The sequence below is a fragment of the Chelonoidis abingdonii genome, chromosome 3, assembly GCF_003597395.2.
Source record: "Chelonoidis abingdonii isolate Lonesome George chromosome 3, CheloAbing_2.0, whole genome shotgun sequence".
NCBI classification, from domain to species: Eukaryota; Metazoa; Chordata; order Testudines; family Testudinidae; genus Chelonoidis; species Chelonoidis abingdonii.
The window spans coordinates 148,304,654-148,325,997 of NC_133771.1; the positions used below are offsets into that span (position 1 = coordinate 148,304,654).

Sequence of the window (21,344 nt, forward strand, 5' to 3'; positions counted from 1 at the left end):
GAAAATGTAGCCAGACTGTAATCTATAAACTCAAAAACTAGAAGACAAATAAAAAGGACCTGTTTTTTTGTTTTTTTAATTTTCAGATTTTTTTTGAGGCCCAACTCATTATTTTTAAATGCTTGAGTGTGCAGTGCTGTGAAAGGGGCATAAAGAGGAGAGTAGTTATATCTGTGGTCTGTGACAGGCTGCATTTTTTATCCGCCACCTTTAAAGTTCTCTATCCAAAGATTGCTCTTGCCTGATAAGTCAGGTCATTGGCCCTTCAGAAAGAATGTTCCCTATTTTACCTTTTAGCAGACTGCTGTAGCATTGCTCAAGAATTCCCTCTCCTCAATGATTTTACTTTCTTCTGACCTGAGGAAGTAAAATCTGATAAGAGAATTCATATTCTCATCCCCTGCATGTAAGTAAAAATGTGCACCATCTAGACTGCCTTAATAAAGCTCTTTGTTGTATAATAACTTAAGCATAAAAACCTATTGGTTTAACAGATCTAGAACCCAAGTAACATTTGGGCTTATCAATCTCCGTGAATATAAGAAAAAGGAGGTATATTTGCTACTTATATATCTTGTCAATATTTATTGTTTCCTACGCACTTACGTAATCTCAAAGACCAAATATTAATCTGGAAAGTATAACTTTTAAAATATATCTGTTTGTCTTAAAATGAATATAGTGGGTGGGGTTTTTTTGTTTTTAAAAATATTTGATTTTCCTTTTAAAAAACCTTTCCTGGAATAAGAACTTTTATGTCTAGTTTTAACATGGAGCAAATTTATACAAATGAAATATGAACTCCTAAAAATTAAGATAATATTATACGTGCATGACTATAATAAAGAATCAGAAAATTGTGATGTTAAACATTATTTTCTTTCTCTTTTTCCTTTACAGATAGCTGAGGCCTATTTTCAGGAGGAGGAATGTATCCTTTTATTGATTAAAATGAACAGTTCTCTATTTTGTAAAAAAGTAAAGTGGCATCGTAATCAAAATTTGAAAGGAAAACAGACTTCAGTTCACAGGCTGTGGATCAGGGTTAGGAAGAGGTGAAATGCCATGTTTTATACATGAGTAAGCCTACAATACGTGCTTTCTGCTATGCTTTCTTAGCTAGCTGGAGTACAAGTAAAAAAATAAATTCCCCCTTCCCAAAGCTGTACTAATATAATTGGTAATGCCTAAGCAGAAACAAAGGCATAAGCAAAACAATTATATGCTTCAAAGAAATCAACTGTTTTACATGAGAAATCCTCTTCTGAGTATTAGGCATTAAGAATATGCCTTATCTGAATAGGATATATATCCTAATTTATAAAAATACTACTGTAGTGGTCTACTGTTGTCTGCATCAGGATAATGATAACCAGTGCACAGTGTTGAAGCAAAACAATAATGTGGGATTTTTACGTCCCAAACGTTTATTGGTCAAATGTTACATCGGGATAAAGTTGAGTTTAATAGTTTCTCAAACCGCAAACAGTTGCTTCTTGGAACAGCTAGTTCTGGAACACACATGGGGAGAAGTTACTCTTGACCTATTTCTAAATAAATACACAGGGCTTGATTCCAGGAGTTGAGCCAGTCACAGAGACTATAACATAATCTAGCTCAATTTCATCCCAGGAGAGATTGATCATACAAAAACCGAATGCTGTGATGTTCTACTTTAGGAAGTACGATTTTTCAAAAAACTTGGAAACTCTTTAGAACCTAAAGATGAAAGCTAGGAAATATAAATCTGTAGTATGGGTGTGGAGGCAACTTAAGTATATCACATTACTCACAGAATTTATGCATATCTTTAAACAAAAAAGAAAGCAGAAAGGAATAGCAATTTAAAAATCATTATGATTAAATAGCAAAATACATGATTTTATTCAAGTCCCAGAAAGTATTCTTCCAAACATGGAAATCTAGCCCAAGTGATATTAAACTTTATTTAGAAAGGGATAGAGAATAATTCTGAAAATATTGTAAAGCTGTTATTTAATATAGAATGTATGTCACCATCTTGAGAATTACTTTTGGTCATCCTATCTGAAAAAGGGATAAGAAAGAAAGAAAATAATTGAAAATGTAAAGGCATGGGAAATATTTGTCAGTAAGTGAGATAAAAAGATTAGGGCTATTTAGTTTAGAGAAGACATGACAGAAGTACAGAATAGAGAAAACCACATGGGTGCTGATATTTCATAATAAAGAACAGTTTTAATTGAAAAGCAATACATTGAAAGCTAGTCAAAGGAAATACGTTTTTAACACTATGCTTAGTGAACCTGTAGAACTCAATGCCACGAGATAGTGAGGCAAAGAATTTAGCATGGTTCAAAACAGGATTAGATATTTGTATCAATAGTCAGGGTAGCTTAAAATTATGCTAACTATAATAAAAGTTGTAAAGGATCGTAGCTCTTGCAACCATTAATTCTGTGGAATTAGGAAAGAATTTACTTCTAAATGTACTCTTGCATAATTATTCATGATAGGGATTTTAACTTTCCTCTGAAGAATCTGATATTAACAATTAGTGGGGACAGGATACTGGATTAAATGTGGCATCAGTCTGATAAGGCAATTCCTGTGTTCTGTGTTTTATTTTCTAATAAGTTTATAGCAGGCAAGGAATATTAACTCCTTTAGTGCTGTTTGTTTACATGTCATGCTATACATTTGTATCCCATAGTTAGTAGGAAGAGCAAGTACTTCTTGTGTCTTTGTAGTGGTTACTATATTATTTTATTTGGTATAAATAATGCAAATATTGTGTCTATATACTCAGAATCTGATTCACTCTGTTTTCATCTCCAGTATATTGCCTCGTGGAATTTGAAATAGCTGAATGTGAAAACACCTGGAAAAAGATGGTTTAAAATGGAAAGATTATTAGCTAACTTCATACTGCTTGGCAGAAGTAGAATTAGTAGGGAAGTGTACAGCTTTTAGAACACACTTGTAAACACAATGAAGGCCCTGCGGGAGGGAAGGGGTAGATTGTTGGTAAAGGGGGAATGGTAAGCATAATCTCAAAATATTTCACAAAAATCGAGACAACTTCATACTTCAAAAATAGATTGTCTGAGGAGTTACTTTTGCTGGTGGCTGTTCACATCTTACTGCAACTGTGCAGAGTATTAGAAGTCCTTGTCCTAAGAAGGGGAAATCAAAATGCTTGAAGTCCTTTAAAGTTATACCCTGTGTTTTGTCTAACAGATTTTTGGTGAAGATGTGTTATTTGGGAAGAGATAAATTTCCTCCAATTGCTACTTTATTATTATTGTTTAAGTTTCTACAGTATGCCTAGTGCCATTCAAGAGACAGAGGATGATGGTCTCTGTCCCAAGAAGCTTACAGTCTAGACCAGGCCTGCACAACTCATAAAGCGGCGAGGGCCACATTACTCCAAAGAAAACAGCTGAGGGCCGAAACCCCCCAGCCCCATGGTAACATCCCCCCCCCGCCCCAGGACCTCTCGGTCCACGGAAACACCCCGCCCCAGCACTGCCCAGCCCTGCAGAAACAAACCCTCCTTCCCCAGCGCTGCCCCACCAAAACAGCTGTGGGCCAAAAAGGAAGGTTGGGGGTGGGGAGGTGATACTTGATTTTAAATCAATCAGGGGCTCCCAGCTGAAGAGGTGGCTGGGAGCTGTCAGGGACAAATTAAAGGGCCCGGGGCTCCGGCGGCTGGGGGAAACTGGAGCTTTGCGGGGCTGGGGCGGGGATTTAAAGGGCCTAGAGCTCCTGCTGCTGAGGGGAGCCCAAGCCCTTTGAATCCCAGCCAGAGCCCATCAGCTGGAGCTGCGGCCGGGATTCAAAGGGCTCTGGGCTGCCTGCAGCCACCGGGGAGCCCTGAGCCCTTTAAATCTCAGCCGCAGCCGGGAATCTCTGCTGGCAGCCCAGAGCCCTTTGATTCCCAGCCGCGGCTGGGATTTAAGGGGCTCTGGGCTCGCCGCCACGGACATCTCAGATCCCTTTGATTCCCGGCCGCGGCTGAAATTCAAAGAGCTGTGGGCTCCCCGCTGCTGCGGGCAGCCCAGGGCCCTATGAATCCCGGCCGCCGCTGAGATTTAGAGGGCTCAGGGCTCCCTGCTGCTGTGGGCAGGTCAGACCCTTTTGAATCCCAGCTGTGGCTGAGATTTAAGGGGCTCTGGGTTCCCCACGGTTGCAGGCAGCCCAGGGCACTGTGAATCCCAGCCGCAGCTGGGATTTAAGGAGCTCTGGGCTCCCCGCCGCTGCGAACAGCTCAGAGCCTTTTAAATCGTGGCCACGGCAGAGATTTAAAGGGCTCTGGTCTCCCAGCCACTGCTGGCAGCCCAGAGCTCTTTGATTCCCCGTAGCGGGCCACACAATGAGCCTCTTTCTGCGGGCCATATGTTGTGCAGGCCTGGTCTAGACAGACACAAAATGCTCTTGATGTCTTTGGATGTGGTGGTTCTGCCTTAGAGTGTAGTAATGCTTGTCTTTGCTTGTGGAGTGACTTTTTTGTTTTTTAAATTAGTGAGTTAAAACAAAAATGTATCATGTACCTGCACTTAAAAACTCCTAGTTGATCAAATATACTTTCTCGGGGTCAAAGTTTGTGGAAAGAGATGATGATGTAATAAAATAATCTTCCATGCTGCTTTTAGGAAGGTTGTTTTTCAACTTTTTTTCAGTTTTTATTTAGTTTAGTTTAATAATTTATTCAAGTCTATTAGAGTGCTGGCCATGTAACCACTCTCATCCATTTTGGTACTTGTGTATCAGGTTTTGGTTATAGAACTAGACTGTGTCCTTTTGAATGTAGTATCAAATTTAAGTATATCCCAATATGTCTATCTGTATCTGTATTTCTTTTTAACCTTCTATTCAGATGAGAAGGCAATGAAGTTCATTCAGCTCGAACGACTATATCATGAGCAGCTACTTGCAAATCTTTCTTCCATTCAGGAGCAGTGGGGTAAGTACAGTGTGTTCTAATGTGGTGGAGAGGAGAGTTATCTTTTAGATACAGCTTATGGAACTGGTTCTTTCTAAATAATAGAATAAATATTTTTCCAGTCAATACTGTGTTGCAAAAACAAAAGTAGCTTTTTCACCAGAACCTTTAAGAGCCTGACGTGAGAAAATTATTCTTTCCTGGGATTTTTCTCCTATCGTCTTTGTGAAGAAAAGGCACGCTTTGGGGATCATTCTTTATCTTGGTCAGTTTCTATACTTTGAATTCTCTACCATGGTTGATTCATATATTCTTGGGTGAAACTAGCATGACATTTGTTTCATTTCTTGAAAGCAGCACAATTTATGGTGTCATGATGATATGCTTTTTATTGAGAGTCTTCTTCATAATTGTACAGTGTACACAGAACTGATTTGTTTTATTGATAAAAAACAAAATTGGACTTGAACATATTTTGCCATATACTATTCTCTTTGGCTTCCACTTTTTTATGGCTAAATAAATACTAATTTTTTAGCAGTGTGGCAAAAACTATTTGTGGTTTAATTTAGAAACAAAGTGGAAAACAGCAGTCCCCAGTACAGTTACGACTCTGAGGAATTCAGCTAAAGGACTTAACAATGAAGAGTTAGAAAATCTTGCTAAACTTTGTACATCACATCAAGAGTAAGTATAGCAAACCTTATTACTTTAGCAAGTGAAAGTGTACTTCCTTGTTATTTTTATGGCACATGTTTGAAATGGATTCAACTACATCCCCCAAAATAAAAATTATAGCAATTGATCAAAATCACAGCTACACGGCAGATGCTGTTCTTGATAGGAAACATTTGTTTTGATCTGTAGTAAGAATACTTTATTCTACAGTAACTTCTCAAACTGGATTAATATTGTTAAAAGAATTTTTACAGACTCCCTGTATTACTTTTATAGGTGGGCAGTTGAAGAGTTTATACTTTGATCAGATTGCTGCCTTCTTTTGCTGAACTGATGAGGATTCAGTTGGGCGAAATTATCCTTTAGTCCCCAAATATACAGTTATGATCAGTCATGTTGAGGTGGCAATCTTCCATGTAAAGTGTGATATGATATGCTAAGAAAGTTACTATTCAAACTGAAACAAAACAGCAGATGAAAACTGTGTACTATAGAGATACCAGATTCTACAGTCTGATGTAGTTATCTGATCATGTTCTGGCAAGACACAAACACAATTAATTCAAACATAAAAGTCATCAATGAGGAGCACTTTAAAAGTCTAAAGTTCAAAGTCTGGTGCCTGCAGTACTAGAAGACTGATGAAGCATGCTAGTGACTTGCTTACACTTTAACCATAGCATAATTCCTACCACCATTTGCGTTTAGCAAGTCATTCAGAAGAGATTACAGTCATATCAATCAGTGGCTAACAGTTGGGTCCCTTAAAGCCAAGGTGTTTAGGCATGAGAGTTAAGTAGTTTCTTTTTATACAACAGAGGAGCTGCTCTCATATTTTTGAGTTTCTCTAGTGCCATTGGGAAGGAATGCACCGCAGGGACTCTCTTCGCCTAAATCAATTATATTAATAATAAATCATAGCACTTACCTTATTTATTTATCATAGTGTCATAGAAAGGTGGGGCACAAAGGGACATTGAAAAGCCATCGAGTCCAGCCCCAACTATACCTGACAAGTGTTTGTCCAATGTGTTTTTAAAAACCTCCAGTGGGGATTCCACAACCTCCATTGGAAGCCTCATTCCAGTTTTTCACCACTCTTCTACTTAGAAAGATTTCCCTAGTATCTAACCTAAATCTCCCTTGCTGCAGTTTAAAGCCATTACTTCTTGTCCTACCTTTAGTGGATGTGGAGAACAACTGATCACAGTCCTCGTTATAGTTTGAGAACTACTGTTTTCAGTATGGTCTTTCAACCAGTTATGCACCCACCTTTATAGTAATTTCAGGTGGACTGCATTTCCCTAATTTGTTTATGAGAATGTCATGCAGGACTGTCAAACGCCTTACTAATATATTTATATAACATTATAAAATAACAAGAGGCACCATGACCTGAAGGTCAACAGACTTGGGACTGTTCTGGACTGGCGGGAGCCCCTTCTGAAGGAAAGAGGCCCTCACAGAGTATACCTGGACAAAAAGTCCCCTTTCTATTATGCTGAGGCTATGTCTACACTACCACAGGAGTGACGCTGCTGCGATCCAAGCACCAGGGGTCGCTTTAGCGGGTCTAGTGAAGATCCTCTAAATCAATGGCAGATCACTCTCCGGTTGACTCCAGTACTCCACCGGGAGAGAGAGGAGTAAGGTGAGTCAATGGGAGAGCGTCTCCTGTCGACCCAGTGTAGTGTAGACACCACGGTAAATCGATCTAAGCTACGTCTATTCCAGCTACGTTATTCACATGGTAGTGTAGACAGCCTGAGAGAGCTACAACACAGGCAGCTGTATGGATCGATAGTGTGGCACAGAGAGAGAAATGAACTCTCAAGCAGGTCGAAGCCATTAAGGTGTTGATATCAACCAATAAAGCACTAAAACTCCACAAAGAAACCCACAGGCAACCAATGCAGATCTGGAAGGCGGCTGTTATATGACTGAAGCAGTATCCTCCGCTTAACAAGCGGCATTCTGCACTTGTCACATGGACTTAAGGTAGAGCTGGGCTCAGGTGGTGATTTAAAGGGCCAGAGGCTCTGACCGCTGCAGGGAGCCCCAAGCCCTTTAAATCCCCACCCGAGCCCCTCTGCCAGAGTTAAGGTGGTAATTTAAAGGGACTGGGTCTCCCCACAGCAGCTGGAGCACTGGGCCCTTTCAATCCCCGCCAGGGCTCTGGTGGTAATTTAAAGGGCCAGATGCTCCAGCTGCTGCGGGGAGCCCCAGGCCCTTTAAGTCCCTGCTGGAGCTCTAGTGGTGATTTAAAGGGCACAGGGCTCCCCACAGTGGCTGGCACACCAGGCCCTTTAAATTACCACTGGGGAAGCCAGTCCAGTGCGGCACAGTATACTGGCCTGAACCCAATATAACACGGTCTCACTTATAAGGCGGTGAGATGTTTTGACTCCCAAGGACCACGTTATATCAGAGTAGAGATGTAGTTTACATATTTAAATGTCTACACAGCATCTAGCAGCATCTCTGTAGGCACAGAACGCTAGTCTTATTGTAAGTAACTGTGTTCTCCTTGAAATTTGTTCCATGCATCCTCACTTTATTAACAATTCAAATACATTACATCTACTATGTTCCCTTTCTCCACTAATTATGTAAAATTAGTGACCATGTTTATTTGGCATAACTTATTCTTTAAATATACATGTTATCATTCTTGTTATCAGTATTCTCTAGATGTTTATTGATTCTTTCAATAGTTGTTCCATATTTTTTCTAGGGATTGAAGTTAGATTTACTTGATGACGACAATCAAAATCAGTTTTCCATTTTTTTTAAAAAAGATGGAGCTCTTTGAATATTTGAGCTATGTGTTTTTCTAATTGAGAGCATCGATGTGATTTTTTTCCAGTAATTTATTTTATAATCTAAATGTTCATACTGGACACTGTTTTTCTTTACGAGTCTATTTTAGGCTGTTTCTCCTTTGCTTTTGCAAAAAAAAGGTTGTATACATTAAGGGGTGTTGTCAAGTTAAAGTCTAAACATTTTTTTAAAAATGTGTTAAACATTGTTTCTATTTGCCCCTGAAACCTCTTGCCAAGTGTGGGTTTTTTATAATAATTTTTAAAACAAATTCTGTCTTCCTTATTGCTGTGTGACAGGACTGACTATATAAGATAAACCATGGAGCTAATTGTGTTTCTAGAGCTGTAGAATACATAGCCTGATTTTCAGAGGTGTTGATCCAGCTGTGGGTCCCACTGATTTCAGAGGGAGTGATGGGTGCACAATTCTTCCAAAAATCTGAACTAGAATAAACTGGGGAAATGAGGGAGACGGGGAGTAATATTTTCTCCAAATCTTTTAGTTACAGCAGATGTTACTTTTAATGCTAGCTGGTAAAACATTTGCAGACAGAAGTATGATTTTTGAAGTTGTTTTGTCCCTTTCAAAACACGTTTACAAGAAGTTTTTAGAACATTTCTGATGTGTTGTTTTTATCTTTTTTTAACTGCCTTCTCAATTATGTGCAGCAAAGTCCATAATAATTGGCTTTCTAATTATGTTAACATATGGTACAGTTCTGTACTTTAAACTATGCTAGTGAACTGATAGAGTTTCAGTGTTGGAAATGTTCTGTGCTAATATTAGAGTATGGAAGGGACTAGTATGATTTGTGCAGTAGTTATGGTGACATTTGTTGTGAAGAATATTGTTCCTGAAAGTGGTAATTTATTCTTCTTTTCTTTATTGCTGCAGGCCACTTGTATCCAAACACAAGGTAAGAATTTGTTTTCCTTGATGCTGCTTTACCAATTGAAAAGATGAGTAAGGGTATTTTTTAGTGTGCTTTGACATACTTTTTACAGAGTTGGTTTGGAAATTTAATACAGAGTGGACTTCTCAACTAATTGCAGTGTTTGAGTTTAAAATCAACAGTTACAGTAAGTGCTGTCCTGTTTTACAGCTAGTAACTACAGAAAAGTCCTTGGGAGGCAATCGTTCTGTACAATTAATGGGATCAGAAGATTTAAAAGAAAGAGGGGCTGCTGCTTGTGATTCAGGTACATCTTGTATAGATTGTGTACATGTTTTTAAATGCACTCCTGTTGATATTGTGCAGCTGTTGCATTTGGAGTTGCAGCACATAAGAGAAGCAGAAGTGAGAGTGCACATCATTTTTGCAAACTTTAATTTTTTACTGCATATAATAAAGTATTTGCACAGCATAAATAAGAAATAGTCTAAGTAGGGAATGGTCTTCATAATAATTACTTTAAAATAGCATTTTAAAATATTTTAATTTTTTTGTGTTATATCAGTTCATATAACATACAAAGGGCTATTCTTAATAGGTACAAATGTCATACTAGTGCCAACTCAATGATCCTCCAATATATAAAATGCCTGGCTAGCAAGAGATCTAGTTATAAATATTCTAAGTTATGGCCATTAAATATAGTTAATTATTTAAAAGATCCATGTATAAAGCTGCATTTTCCATACCAGCAAAGAAAAAATTAAGAAATGCATGTTTGGGAGTCTTAAAAAAAGAAAATGCATCATTAATATTTGTTCAGGATGATAACCGGAAGTATATCTCATCTTCACTTCCCTTTTCTGCAAGAACACAATAGTGCTGTGTTTGAGGATTGCCCACATAGTGCAATTGCATGGGAATGGAGAAGGAAGATAGTTTCTAAGCTATTTTACCCTAATATATCTTTCCTCGCTATAAGCAAAGATTTTTGCATGTTCCTGAGGTAGATGATGAGAGTTAAAGTGGTCTAAATTCAGTGTGTTTCTCTCTCCAGAGGCAACTGCCATCATCCAAGAGATTTTGGGGTGGGGCTCAGAAGCTAGGAGATGATGGTGGCAGGGGATCACTACTTCTCTACACACTACAGGTCTCTTCTCCTTCCATTCCACACCCATTACTATCACTACCACCACCCACACACAGTTATCTTTTGTTTGGGTTCTTATAGCGCATCCACCACTGTGGCATCAAAGCTCATTCACAAGGCTGAAAAAAGTGCTGTCAGCTATCGTAATTTTATTGTGAGTCTTGTAATGGTTGGTATATTTCTTACAACTCCACTTCCTGAAATCAGGAGATTGCATGAAAATCTCCAATTGCCTTCTGTTTTTTAAGTTAGTTTATAACCCTTATGGTTTCAAAGAAAAGCTTAAAAACATGAAGCGACTGCAGACTGTAGGTTCAGAAACCCAAAAGAATCCAAAATTTTGTTATTTTTATTGTTGGTTGGAAAACAGAATTTCTGTTCCACAGGAAATTCTGACATTTCTAAATTTGCTTTTTTTTCTGAATTAGAATGCAAAGCAAACATTTCCTGCAGAACAGAAATTCTGAAAAATTTCAATTCAGACCCATCAAAATATTTTCTTTGATAATGTCAAAAGTTTATAATGTAAAATATTTATATATAAAAATTTATAGTAATATAAAAATCAAAACAAATAAAATGAAATAATGGTCAAAACAATTTATTTATACTTTATTCCCTCTGAAATTTTGTGAAAGTTGACATGTTCCCTCAAAATATTTACATTTTGACAAAATTGTGTTTCCACTGGAAAACTGTGCCATCAAAAACCATTCCAGACAAGCTGTGATAGTTGTTTAAAAATTTCATGATTTTGGAGGGCCTGACTAATGATTTTTGAATGCTGAGGTTGGCAATACTGTGAAGAGTATTTATGTAACTTCCTCCCCACCCCCCAGACTGGTACATTTATTTGAGAAGCAGTGAATATGTGTCCTTGGCCCTCACACTGGCAGATCTCTTTAGGAGGAGAGTGACTTTTAATAAAAGTCTGTCCCAGGGTATGTCTACACTACAGGATTAGTCCGATTCTACATAAACCGGTTTTGTAAAACAGATTGTATAAAGTCGAGTGCACGCGGCCACACTAAGCACATTATTTCGGCAGTGTGCATCCATGTACCGAGGCTAGCGTCGATTTCTGGAGCGTTGCACTGTGGGTAGCTATCCCATAGCTATCCCATAGTTCCCGCAGTCTCCCCCGCCCATTGGAATTCTGGGTTGAGATCCCAATGCATGATGGTGCCAAAATAGTGTCGCAGGTGATTCTGGGTAAATGTCCGTCTATCATTCCTTCCTCCGTGAAAGCAGGCAGACATCATTTCAACCCTTTTCCCTGGATTTCTGGCGACGCCTAGCATGGCACATGGAGCCTGTTTTGGCCTTTGTCACTGTCACTGTATGTGTATGGATGCGTTGAGCGGCGGTACTGCAGGCTACACAACAGCATTCGTTTGCCTTTGCAAGATAGAGAGACGGTTAGCAGTTGTTCCGCTGTACTGTTCTGCCATGCGTGTAAAATTGGCGATGAGATGAGCGGTTATCAGTCGTTCTGTACGTTGCTGCGTCATGGGTGCCCCTGGCTGACGTCGGCCGGGGGCCACAAAGACAAAAATCGGTAAAAGGAGACTTCCGGGTCATTCCTCGTTGTTGTATCTAAAAATAGAGTCATTCCTGCTAGAATTGGGAAGTGTGGCTAGAGAACATTGTACAGCAGAGCACAGCCGCTCCGTTCAGATCCCGCGAAATGATGAGGCTGCGATGCCTTCACGGGGGTGCCCGGCAACAGCCACCGTTGCTTCCTGCTCCCTCAACCCTCCAGGCTACCAATTGCAGTGTCCCCCCCATTTGTATGATGAAGTAATAAAGAATGCAGGATAAGAACACTGATTTTTAGGGATAAAATGACGGGGAGGGCTCGCTGCTATGATAGCCAGGTGGACATTAAAAAGTTGCGGGGGCGAGGAGCCAGCATCACTGCTAGGATAGTCCAGACGTACAGAATCTTTTCTTTAACATGAAAGAGGGGGACGTGATGGAGCTCAGCCCAATTGCTATGAGAAGACGGTTATCAGCTTTCTGTACCACTACCGGGAATGACGGGAGTCATTCTAGTTTTACCAGCGTGCTCCAGCCGACTTACTGAGGCAGCCAGGAGCACTCATGGGCTGATGATGACGATGGATGCATCCAATTGTAATGTATGCCACCAGGGAGAGGGGAGAGGTCTGTGTTTCATTTGCCAAGATCGCATACCACATCATGCGTAGATGTAGGGTGACATATAAAAAAGTAAGAGCGATTGTTTTTTCTTTTCTTTCAACGGAGGGGAGGGAATTGGACGAGCTATACTGAACCACTCAAGAATGTTTGACCCTACAGATTTGATCTCAGCAAGATGCAAATGCTTTTCGGAGACTGCGGGATAGCTGGAGTCCTCAGTACCCCCTCCTTCTCTCCATGAGGGTCCATTTGATTCTTTGGCTTTCCGTTACACTTGTCACGCAGCACTGTGCTGAATCCCTGTTGTGGCCTCTGTCTGGAGATTTTTTCAAATGCTTTGTCATTTCGTCTTCTGTAACGGAGCTCTGATAGAACAGATTTGCCTCCCCATACAGTGATCAGATCCAGTATCTCCCGCACGGTCCATGCCGGAGCTCTTTTTGGATTTGGGACTGCATCGCCACCCATGCTGATCAGAGCTCCATGCTGGGCAAACAGGAAATGCAATTCAAAAGTTCGCGGGGCTTTTCCTGTTACCTGGTTAGTGCATCCGAGTTCAGATTGCTGTCCAGAGCGGTCACAATGGTGCACTGTGGGATACCGCCCGGAGGCCAATACAGTCGATTTGCAGCCACACTAACCCTAATCTGATATGGTAATACTGATTTCAGTGCTACTCCTCTCGTCGGGAAGGAGTACATAAACCAGTTTAAAGACCTCTTTTTATCGATATAAATGGCCTCGTTGTGTGGACGGGTGCAGCGTTAAATCAGTTTAACTCTGCTAAAATCAGTTTAAACGCATAGTGTAGACCAGGTCCCAGTCAGCTATTGTTGCCTCCCACAATTCAGGCATGTCAGCAGCAGGGGGCAGCATGGTCTTCTGCAGCCATAAAGAAGAGAATTATGGGTGGGAGGGGGAGGACAGTTAAAATTAATAGGCTTTATTCTAGCAAATATATTTATATCACATTTTTTAAATAGCATGGAGAGAGATGGGAAACTAAAAAGCCATTTTTGTCTCATCTGTTAGTTGGCTGTCTCCGCTCACTTGGCTTTTAGAGGCAAGAATGTGACTATGCTAGTAAGAAAGGAGAGGGAAACTTCCAAGGGGTTTGAAGAGAGCCTTTGTGAGAGTATAAATAGCCAAATTAAGAGGTTGTCTACAAGGGGAAATGGCCCAGAATAGCTATTGTAGAATAGTACCCCATGGGGACATTCGAGATTAAGTGGATTAAACTACATTGTATGGAATTAGCGTGTCCACATGGGAATCTATTGTGGAATAGCAATTCTACAATAGCTGTTCTGAGCCATTTCCCAAGTAGACAAGCCATTAATTTGGTCATTTATAAACTCATTAAGGCTCTTTTCCAAAGTGGATTAAGCTAAACAGTATAAAGGCACTCTTTTAGGCTATTTGTACACTTATAGTAGCATGTAGAGTATATATACTGCATGCCTCCGTCCCCACAGCATGGGTATAAATAGCACTGTAGATGGTGAGGCATGGATTATGCAAGTAGAGTAGACACACCAGAACCTTAGGGATGTATAACCTACACCTTTTTCTATGTGCCCAAGCAGTGCCTCCCCCATCTTCACTGCTGTTTTTCATAGTGTAGTGTCCGACTGCTTGCAGCCTTTTCCTACCATGGGAAAATCTCTGGCAGGGGAGAGGTAGCAGGGAATGGCTCCAGCAGCTCCCAACTGCTGGAGCCTTTCCAGGGGGAAGCTTCCACCAGCTCTCCACTGCCGGAGCCTTTTCCCTGTTGAAGGGAAAGGCTCTGACAGTGCAAAAGGACTTTTGCAGGGGTAGGCAGTGGGGAAAGGCTCCCGTAGCAGGAAATTGCCTAAGTCTTTCCCCACTGCCACCCCACCTGCTGGAGCCTTTCACTGCTACCCACCATAGCATGGGTTCAGCCTGCTTTTCACTGTAACTTGTAGCTGTGTGTACCCTACTTGCCACTGCCAGTGTTCACAAGGCTTTAGTGTGGAATAAGTGTATCCACATGGAAAGAGACTGTGGAATAGCTATTGTGCTTTATTTTCAGACCCTAGCTTATTTTACAACAGCTTCTCTTAGACAAGCCCAAAGACTCCACTTACCTACCATGTATAGAGTGGGGGATGGGGGCATGTGAGTGTTGTCTGTGTACATATATAGAACCTTAGTTATGTAATGTAGATAAAATATATACTGTGGTAGCATCCTTGAAAGGAAATGCCACTTCTTCATTAATCGAAATCACACTTGGCTGGATTCATCCATTGCATGTGCAAGGGAATGCAATTTGTGCCTTTGAAGGCAGCGGGCCCCAAGGAGGATTTCCCATTGTTCTCCCCTCAAGATTCTTCCTAGGAAAGCAGCTTTAAACTCCAGCCAGGCCTCTATAAGAACCCAACTGACTGAGGATACTGGGGGATGTATAGACTTGCCTTTTTTACAGCCTATGCTGCTGTAACCCCTTCCACTCATACAGTTTCTGCTGCCAGGGTCCTGGAACTTGATTTCTGCCAGCTGAATGAATCAGGGCCTCTAAACCTGTGTATTGCTCTTAAAATAGTAGAGTTGGAGCACATACTGTATCTATTCGTTCTTTCAGCACCTGTCTGAAAGTCTTAATACTTTCCTGTTGTAATTTGAGATGGCCAGAACCCTGCATATTTGTCTTGTGTGCAAACTCTCTTGAACGAAATAATGAATAAGGAATTTAGTAAAATATTTTACAAACTGTTTATTGCACCCAATGCAGCATGTATGATTACCTGCCCTGTGGGCAGGTGGCATATGTGTGCATTTGGTCAAGGGGCTCCTAGCCCTCAGAGACCATGTACGGGCTTTGGAGGCCAGGGTAGCTGAGCTGAAGGAGCTAAGGGAGACAGAGGTACATAGATGAGACTTTCCAGGACACAGTAGACTGGTCCCAACCCCGGTCTGACAGCTTCTGTGCTGTTGAGGAGGATGAAAATCTCAGGGAAGGAGAGCATCTAACTGGAGCGGAAGGAAACAATCCCATAGTTGGGATTGTCCTTTCAGATGATGATATCGTATCCTCTTGCACAGAGGATACCTCTTTATTGGGAGGGAACTCCAGTTATTAGAAAAGACAGGTATTGGTAATGGGCAATTTGATCATTAGAAACATAGATAGCTGGGTTTGCGATGACCGTGAGAAACACATGGTGACTTTCCTGCCTGGTGTGAAGATTGCAGATCTCTCAAGACTTCTAGATAGACTTATGTGTAGTGCTAGGGAGCAGCCGATGGTCGTGGTACATGTAAGTACCAATGACATAGGGAAGGATAGGAGAGAGGTCCTGGAGGCCCTGGAGATAAGAGATTGAAGTCCAGGACCTCCATGGTAGCATTCTCTGAAATCTTCCAGTTCCATGCGCAGGGCCAGTTAGACAGGCAGAACTGCAGAGTTGTGCAAAACATGCATGGAAAACACCACAGTGGCCCAACACTATAGCATTTAATTTCAGAAAGGGGAACTACACAAAAATGAGGAGGTTAGTTAAACAGAAATTAAAAGGTACACCACCAAAAGTAAAATCCCTGCAACCTGCATGGAAACTTTTTAAAGACACCATAATAGAGGCTCAACTTAAATGTAGACCCCCAAATTACAAAACATAGCAAGAGAACCAAAAGAAGGCCACCATGGCTAAACAACAATGTAAAAGAAGAAGTGAGAGGCAAAAAGGCATCCTTTAAAAAGTGGAAGTTAAATCCTAATGAGGAAAATAAAAAGGAGCATAAACTCTGGCAAAAGAAGTGTAAAAATATAATTAGGAAGACCAAAAAAGAATCTTTGAAGAACAGCTAGCCAAAGACTCAGAAAGTAATAGCAAAAAAATTTTTAAGTACATCAGAAGCAGGAATCCTGCTAAACAACCAGTGTTGCTACTGAATGATTGCGTGATAAAAGAGCACTCATGGACGATAAGGTCATTGCGGAGAAACTACATGAATTCTTTGCATCAGTCTTCACGGTTGAGGATGTGAGAGAGATTCCCAAATCTGAGCCATTCTTTTTAGGTGACAAATCTGAGAAACTGTTCCAGATTAAGGTGTCATTAGAGGAGGTTGTGGAACAAATTGATAAACTAAACCAAGGGTGGCCAACCTGTGGCTCCGGAGCCACATGCGGCTCTTCAGAAGTTAATATGCGACTTTGCATAGGCACCGACCCCAGGGCTGGAGCTACAGGCACCAACTTTCCATTGTGCTGAGGAATGCTCACTGCTTAACCCCTGGCTCTGCCACAGGCCCTGCCCCCACTCCACCCCTTCCCGCCTCCTCCCCTGAGCCTGCCATGCCCTTGCTCCTTCCCCCTCCCCCCCCCCAGCCTCCTGAATGCCACAAAACAGCTGATTGGGAGGTGTGGGGAGGGAGAGGGAGGTGCTGATTGGCAAGGCTGCCGGTAGGTGGGAGGCACTGGGAAGGACGGAGGGGGGAGGGAGCTGATGGGGGGGCTGCTGATTTATTCTTGTGGCTCTTTGGCAATGTACATTGGTAAATTCTGGCTCCTTCTCAGGCTCAGGTTGGCTACCTCTGAACTAAACAGTGATAAATCGCCAGGACCAGATGGTATTCACCCAAGAGTTCTGAAGGAACTCAAATATGAAATTGCAGGACTAGTAACTGTCATCTGTAATCTATCATTTAAATCAGCTTCTGTACCAAATGACTGGAGGATAGCTAATGTGATGCCAATTTTAAAAAAGGCTCCAGAGATGATCCTGGCAGTTACAGGCCAGTAAGCTAAAAGGTGTATGAGTTGTCCAAACAAAAAATGTTAAATATTCCCATGGAAGCTACAAAAAAACTTCCCAAAATTTTACATGAACATTAAAAGTGATCATAAGATCTCACTTTCCTGGTCTCTGTTTATGCCTCATAATGGTAGAAGCATTTCTTACTTCCTTATGTACAGAATACTATTTTTCTAGACTGAGTTTTTGCTTCCATAAGTGAATTTAGTTCTAATTTTTGGTTATCTGACATGATACCTTTAAAGGAGCCTGATTTTTAGAGAGCAGGTTCTCATCGCTTCTGAAAATCAGCTGCTTTTTAGGATAACTTGAATTGGATGCTCTCTCAAAAAAATGAGCCACCCAAAATCACTAGTCACTCTTGAAAATATAGGCCTTAATAGTCATAAAAAGACTGACAGCACTGGACATTGAAGTCCTCTGTCTTTAGTACAGTTACCGCATAGACACACAGTGTAAGCTTCCTCACACAGACATGTCTGTCTGTTTCAATCCTGACCTCAAGGGACCATCCTGCATGGTAAAGAGGCTGATTTAATTTCCAAGTCCATTTAGTCTTCGGTGTTCCTACTTGCCAGCAAAGGCGCCTGTTGTAACATGGCCATATCAACTGGGGAAAATTGAGAAATGGTAACAAAATTTTGCTACTGACAGTCTGGACTGTATTTGAACTGGTGACCTATACATGTAGAGCTCAGTATCCCATTACAAACCCCTCAACTGTCTTGTCTTTTGTGCCTTATTTTCAAAACTCACTCTCTCTCTCATATACCCATTTCTTCTTTTTATCCTATATAATTTAGCTTCTGTGTATCCCTTCCATCTATTAACATTCTGATTTTTATTCATCCTCAAGTAGGCTGCGTGGTCTTTCATATAATTTCTAACCTTACTTTTAATTTTCAGCTAGTATTTCATCAAGTTTTAAAAGATAATCTTTCCTTGCTTTAAGACAGTGAAATTCAACCCTGTTTCAAATATTTGAGAGCTGAGCAGAGAAGGCAGTCCTCTGTTCCAGTGCAGGTTTACACTAGGGTTCAGGTTTGACTCAAAATCCATAGCTAGCGTGGATTCAGATTGAATGGTTTAAGAATCTTGTGACACTTCAGCAGGAAATGGTGGAAATTTCTGGGGCTACGTGAAATTTCTTCCATCAACCTGATCCATAGACTCTTCTGGTTTTGTAAAAGCAGCAGAGTATCTTGTGGCACCTTATAGACTAACAGAGGTTTTGGAGCATGAGCTTTCGTGGGTGAATACCCACTTCGTCAGATGCATGTAGTGGAAATTTCCAGGGGCAGGTATATATATGCTAGCAAGCAAGCTAGAGATAACAAGGTTAGTTCAATCAGGGAGGATGAGGCCCTGTTCTAGCAGCTGAGGTGTGAAAACCAAGAGCGGAAGAAACTGTGTCTGTAGTTGGCAACCATTCACAGTCTTTGTTCATCCTGAGCTGATGGTGTCAAATTTGCAGATGAACTGAAGCTCAGCAGTTTCTCTTGAAGTCTGTCCTAAAGATTTTTGCGCAGGATGGCCACTTAAGGTCTGCTATAGTGTGCCAGGAGGTGAAGTGATCTCCTACAGGTTTTTGTATATTGCATCCTATGTCTGATTTGTGTCCATTATCCTTTCGTAGAGACTGTCCACTTTGGCCGATGTACATAGCAGAGGCATGCTGGCATATGATGGCTAATACATTGGGGATGTCAGGTGAATGAATCGGTGATTTGGTGTGGCTGATCCTGTAGTCCTGGATGGTGTCGCTGGTGTAGATACGTGGGCAGATTGGCATCGAGTTTGTTGCATGGATTGTTCCTGAGCTGGGGTTACTACGGTGTGTGTGCAGTGCTGGTGAGAATATGTTTCAGGTGGCGGTTGTCTGTGGCAGGATTGGCCTGCCACCCAAGGCCTGTGAAAGTGTGGGATCATGTCCAGATGGGTGTAGATCCCTGATGTGCGTTGGAGGGTTTACGCTGGGGGTGTCCATGTGATGGCCAGTGAGTCCTCGTGGTTCTTTCTGGTTTGCTGCAGTTTGGAGGCTTCTGGTTAGCACGTCTTGGCTCGTTACTTGTTCCTTTTCCTCCAGTGCGGGTATTGTGAGTTTGAAGAATGCTTGGTTGGAAGATTTGTAGTGTTTGCTCTGTCTGAGGGTAAGCAGATGTGGCTTGTACCTCATGTCTTGGCCTGTAGACAATGGCAGTGTGTGATGTGCCCAGGCAATGGAACTGGCGCAATGAAGGAGGCAGCGGTCGTAGGTTTTTTAATATAGGTTGTTAATGTACCATCCCTTATTGCACCGTCGTGCTAGAAAGTGGCTCCCCGTGTAAATTGTGCCAGGCTGAGGTTGATGGTGGGTGAGAAGCTTTTGAATCGTGTGAATTTTTCCAGTCTCCTTCCATGGGTCCAATGAGCAGAGTCATCATGTAGCATAGTAGAGAAGGGCGTGAGTGGACAAGAGCGAGGAAGCGTTGTTCCAGGTCAGCCAAAAATATTGGCATATCGTGGCCATGCGTGCCCATACGGTTCCACTGATCGTAGAGAATATATATGTCATCACCAATTGAAATAGTTCATGGTGTGAGTAATAAAGGCACAGACTGCACGCAAGCCAGTTGGCTGTGGCATCATCAGGCTACTGGTTCCTAAAAAAAATAAGGGGGCTTGATTATTCCATCTATTGTGGGATGTTTTGTAGAGAGCTTACATCTATGTGGCTAGGATGGTGTTTTCTGGGAGGTGACCAATGCATTGTAGTTTCCTCAGGAAATCAGTGGTGTCACGGAGATAGCTGGGAGTGCTGGTGGCATAGGGTCTGAGTAGAGAGTCCACATATCCAGACAGCCCTTCAGTGAAAGTGCCAATGCCCGAGATGATGGGTGTCCAGGATTTCCGGGTCTGTGGATCTTGGGTAGTAGACAGAATAACCCTGGTTGGGGCCCTGAAGGTATGTTGATTTGTTCCGGTGTTAGCGTAGGGAGTGTCCTGAGTAGATGGTGCAGTTTCTTAGTGTATTTCTCAGTGGGATCTGAGGGAAGTGGCCTGTAGAATTTGATATTGGAGAGTTGTCTGGCAGCCTCCTTTTGGTAGTCAGACCTGTTCATGATGACAACAGCACCTCCTTTATCAGCCTCTTTGATGATTATGTCAGGGTCTTCTGGTTTTGACTCTGAACCAAAAATTCAATTACGTAGATTTTGTGGTAGGAATTTGTTGTGTATTATTATTATTATTTATTATTACAGCAACTTCCATAATACAGACTTGTTGTTCTAGGTGGCTCTGTATAAACGTAATAAAAAAAGTGTGTTGAATAGAGATTGCTTTGTCATTTGAATCTCAGGCACTCCCTTTTTCTCTCCCCAAAACTGGCGGGGAGGAAGGAGAAGGTTGGATTTGAGGTTCCAGTTAAGCCCATATCTAATAATTTTAGGCACAACTCATACTAGCTTTTTGGTCTTCCGCTACATGAACATATTGTATTGGCACTGAATGTACTATTTCTTAAATTCCTACTTTGTTAGAAATAAATAATTATTGAATTAAAAGTTCTGAAACCTACTGATAAATAATTTACCAACATTTCCTAACCAAAAATGAGTGTAACTCTAAACTTTTCTGAATTCACAGTATTTGTGTATTATTGTTCTCACTTCTCACTAAAATAAAGTTCCATAACAGCTCAGTAAACAGAGATCACTCTTCCCCTGGTAATTTATATTGAAAATATCTGAAACCAAACATAAGCTAAATCCAAATTGTATTTGTATTTTTTTTATATATAACCCATACTGGCTACCCACAAATAAGTCCATAAAAGCAATTTTAGCTGTGTAATTTATTATCTGTGAATATTGTAACCAAATATTTTATTTTACTTTGCATTAACTTAAGGAAATAGTTAAATATTAAAGACAAAGGACCACATGTAAAATA

The 21,344-nt window shown here is 41.1% G+C and overlaps 1 protein-coding gene across 4 annotated transcripts in view; it reads left to right on the plus strand.

The window, feature by feature from the left end:
• Positions 1-21,344, plus strand: part of CNST (consortin, connexin sorting protein) — a 109,042-nt gene that overhangs the window by 62,516 nt on the left and 25,182 nt on the right. For all 4 annotated transcript variants that reach the window (XM_075064204.1, XM_075064206.1, XM_032801051.2 and 1 more), the window contains 5 exons: positions 901-931; positions 4,859-4,945; positions 5,497-5,611; positions 9,320-9,341; positions 9,528-9,624. In XM_075064204.1, the coding sequence (XP_074920305.1) occupies positions 901-931; positions 4,859-4,945; positions 5,497-5,611; positions 9,320-9,341; positions 9,528-9,624 (352 nt within the window). The remainder of the gene's footprint in view (positions 1-900; positions 932-4,858; positions 4,946-5,496; positions 5,612-9,319; positions 9,342-9,527; positions 9,625-21,344) is intronic.